At 43.4% G+C, this 2,873-nt stretch overlaps 1 protein-coding gene across 1 annotated transcript; it reads right to left on the bottom strand.

Annotated features, from left to right (window-relative positions):
• Nucleotides 1–583: 583 nt before the first annotated feature.
• On the bottom strand, nucleotides 584–1,860 carry LOC126567439 (laminin subunit alpha-1-like). Its single transcript, XM_050223659.1, has 3 exons — nucleotides 1,788–1,860; nucleotides 1,283–1,728; nucleotides 584–1,222 (listed from the first exon to the last, which is right to left on the bottom strand). The coding sequence occupies exons 1-3, from the start codon at nucleotides 1,858–1,860 to the stop codon at nucleotides 584–586; spliced, it is 1,158 nt and encodes a 385-aa protein (XP_050079616.1).
• Between the last annotated feature and the right edge of the window lie 1,013 nt (nucleotides 1,861–2,873).

Raw genomic sequence — 2,873 nt, 5'->3', positions numbered from 1 at the left:
GAGAGGCTTGACCATGTGTGCACCAAGGTTCTAAGGGCTTCAGACCCAGCAAGTGACAGCGTACAGGATACGATGACAACGCTGCACCGGAAGTGCCAAATACAGTGCGCATGCCAAAGCGAGTAAAAGTCCTCTAAATCCGCTCCGCTATTCCTATAACTTCCACGTTAGAAGGGGATCAAATGATTGAGGCATATTGCAACGATGAGCAGAGTAGCAAACGAACAGAGACTTCAAGCAACTGATGTCCACCGATCAATCCGCTTACAGAGAGATTCGCCGCTGGAATAGATGAGGGATGGATACCATCAAAACCGGGCGATAAAAAGAGCTTCAGATTCAGTAGCGCAGTCAAAGGTATTAAAAATCAAGACGTGTGTTAAACAGACGTATTTGGTTTTGATATCTTTTGTTGGATACAAAAAATACGACACCCAGCACAAGTTCGCTTCCGGTTATGCTTTTATTCAGAAAAAATGGCTGCAAATACAGCAAGGATTCTAAAGCTCGTTTTCGCGACTTGCATTGTCATCGCAATAAAGTTGCAAACTAGAAGGCAAATACAACCGATCGCAAGGAAGCATCATTCCAACCGATACCTTCTTTTGAGTGACATCCAACGCTCCTTGAAGCTTATACAGATCCCAGCTGAACTGATCGATTCATACACCCTGAAGTATCCCTGCTCGCACATCTCGCACGATAGTCCACCATAGCCTGGGTGACAGTCGCATTCTTCTACTGTAGTCACCTGTCCCAAACCTTCGTTGAACAGTGTTGCCATATCGATGCTGAGAACGTTATCCACGTTACGCGTCCTATACCTTCCACGAATGTATATCTCCTGAATGTTGCTGAGCGTGCTCATGAAGATAAACTTATCAATCGTATCCTCTAGCACCCGTTCACCACGTTCATCTCTCGTTGGTACAACCGTCCAGCTCGATTCCTTCATAGGTACCTGCACATGTCTCTGGTCATGTGACGGAGGTAGATAGTATCCAATCGCTCGATGACGGTTCCGCCTGTCGAACATCAGAATGCAGGGTTTCCTTCGATTGGCGTAACAGTCATCCGTAACTGGAAAACGTAAATAGCCACCGTAGGCCGTAATCAGGTTGCCGTTCCATACGTATGACGGTATTTCTAAATAGTCCGTGGCCGTCTCATCATCCAACAACGTCGTCGTAAGGGGGATTGCTTTTGCGAGGGTGAAATTACTCTACAAAACACAGATGTTACTTAACCAAAATTACGAAAAAAACCAAAATTGCAAACATACTCTCGTCCAAAACAGGTTTTGCGCCATTCCACATCGATTGGTCACACCGGAACAGAAGCAATCATCCCATAGTTGATACTGTAGCTGTCGTTCGACCGACTCAGCTTCCTGCACAATCGGTACAACTGGCTCGCTCGCTCTATACGACCCATGCTCAACCTCTCTCATTACCTGTACGTTCGCAGAAAACATCAGCCGTTTCTGACCGTGACGAGTGCCATCCCCTGCCCACAGGTCATACCGTCCAGCATCGTTGCGTGTCACTGCCAAACACACGAACTCTCCATAGTTAGAGTTGCAGTGTGACTTTGCAACGGGTCTACCGTTAAAATACCACACCGGGTTGCACAGGGCGCGTTGACCATTATCCAACCAAAGCTTCAATCGCTTACCCTCCGCTACCACCACATCGAATTGCTTGTATGGTTGCAACTCTTCTTCTGAGTCTGTAAAATATTGTTTTCCTAAATAAATTACACTCCGGATAAATGGTATTTTAGCTTACCGGAACAATGGACGAACAAAACAGTTCCAAGCAGGATTAAAACACCCAGCTTTTTTGTCAAAAGATTCCACATGCTACTATACTTAACGTGCTGCTTCACTTGGCTACATGTAACGATCAACTGATCGGTTTCGAAAGCGTGTTACAGTTGCTCAGCGTAGGTGCTGATGCTTACATACAAAATAATAATAGACTGATAAGGATGCTTTTACATTCCTAGTTGATTGCTCCCAGACTTCAAGTATAAAAGTAGAAATGCGCAAGGGTTAGAGTAGTTACATTGTTGCAGCACTATTCACTGTATGTAAACATATGAATCATTACCAAGCCGTATCAGCCTGTTTCATTCATATTGAAACCAAGTTGAATGCATCATTGTATTTTAAATCTCTAGGCTAGGGTGTGTTCTACAAAAGTAAACAAATAATTAGATTTATAATGTACTGTGCATAGCCATGCTTGGCTGTAGTTTAAAATGTCCCTTAGAGGCGATTCTGTGGTGAGGCGACAGATGTATCTTCTGAACTGCCGAACGCAAGATGTTAAAAGACCACCCCGGCCCGCACGATGTAGATTTCCTATCAGAGGTACAGGGGCCTCGGTCCAGTTTGTCAAGTTCAAGTCAAGTAAAGTCAAGGGAGTTGAGTTTAGGGCCGATAGGCAAAAAACTAGACCTGTTACAAAGTAACGGTGACAACATAGAAGTAAACAAACGATCAGATGTCAATTGGACATAACACTGAAACGTAACGCCAACACGTTACAGAATAAGCACGTCACAGGAACTGGAAATGATAGCGTGTGGCGGACCAACTTTAGAGAATAGCGCAAGCGCTTATGAAAACCTCGACCACTGATATAAAAACCCCCAATACTTTAGCGTATCAGTAAAACCAGATAAAGAATCATCCAAAATAGTTACGGAAGTCGATGCGATTGATATGGAAAATGTGTACTAGCCGGTTCGAGAGTTGAAGAATTGTAAACAATTTTTTTATGAAAAATATTTTATAAGTGCATGCTCCAAAAATTAACACACGTTGTTATTTTGATAATACTTGCAATACATAAAATTCACAAAAACAT

Source organism: Anopheles maculipalpis, chromosome 2RL (genome assembly GCF_943734695.1).
Source record: "Anopheles maculipalpis chromosome 2RL, idAnoMacuDA_375_x, whole genome shotgun sequence".
Lineage (NCBI taxonomy): Eukaryota > Metazoa > Arthropoda > Insecta > Diptera > Culicidae > Anopheles > Anopheles maculipalpis.
This window is presented reverse-complemented; position numbering and strand designations above follow the sequence as displayed.

What these genes read in the sequence shown, in the direction of transcription:
- LOC126567439 (XM_050223659.1), bottom strand. Translation starts at nt 1,860, where the DNA reads ATGTGGAATCTTTTGACAAAAAAGCTGGGTGTTTTAATCCTGCTTGGA. An exon ending in TTTGTTCGTCCATTGTTCCG is followed by an intron (nt 1,729 to 1,787) that starts GTAAGCTAAAAT and finishes AATATTTTACAG; the next exon opens with ACTCAGAAGAAGAGTTGCAA. An exon ending in AAAACCTGTTTTGGACGAGA is followed by an intron (nt 1,223 to 1,282) that starts GTATGTTTGCAA and finishes TGTGTTTTGTAG; the next exon opens with AGTAATTTCACCCTCGCAAA.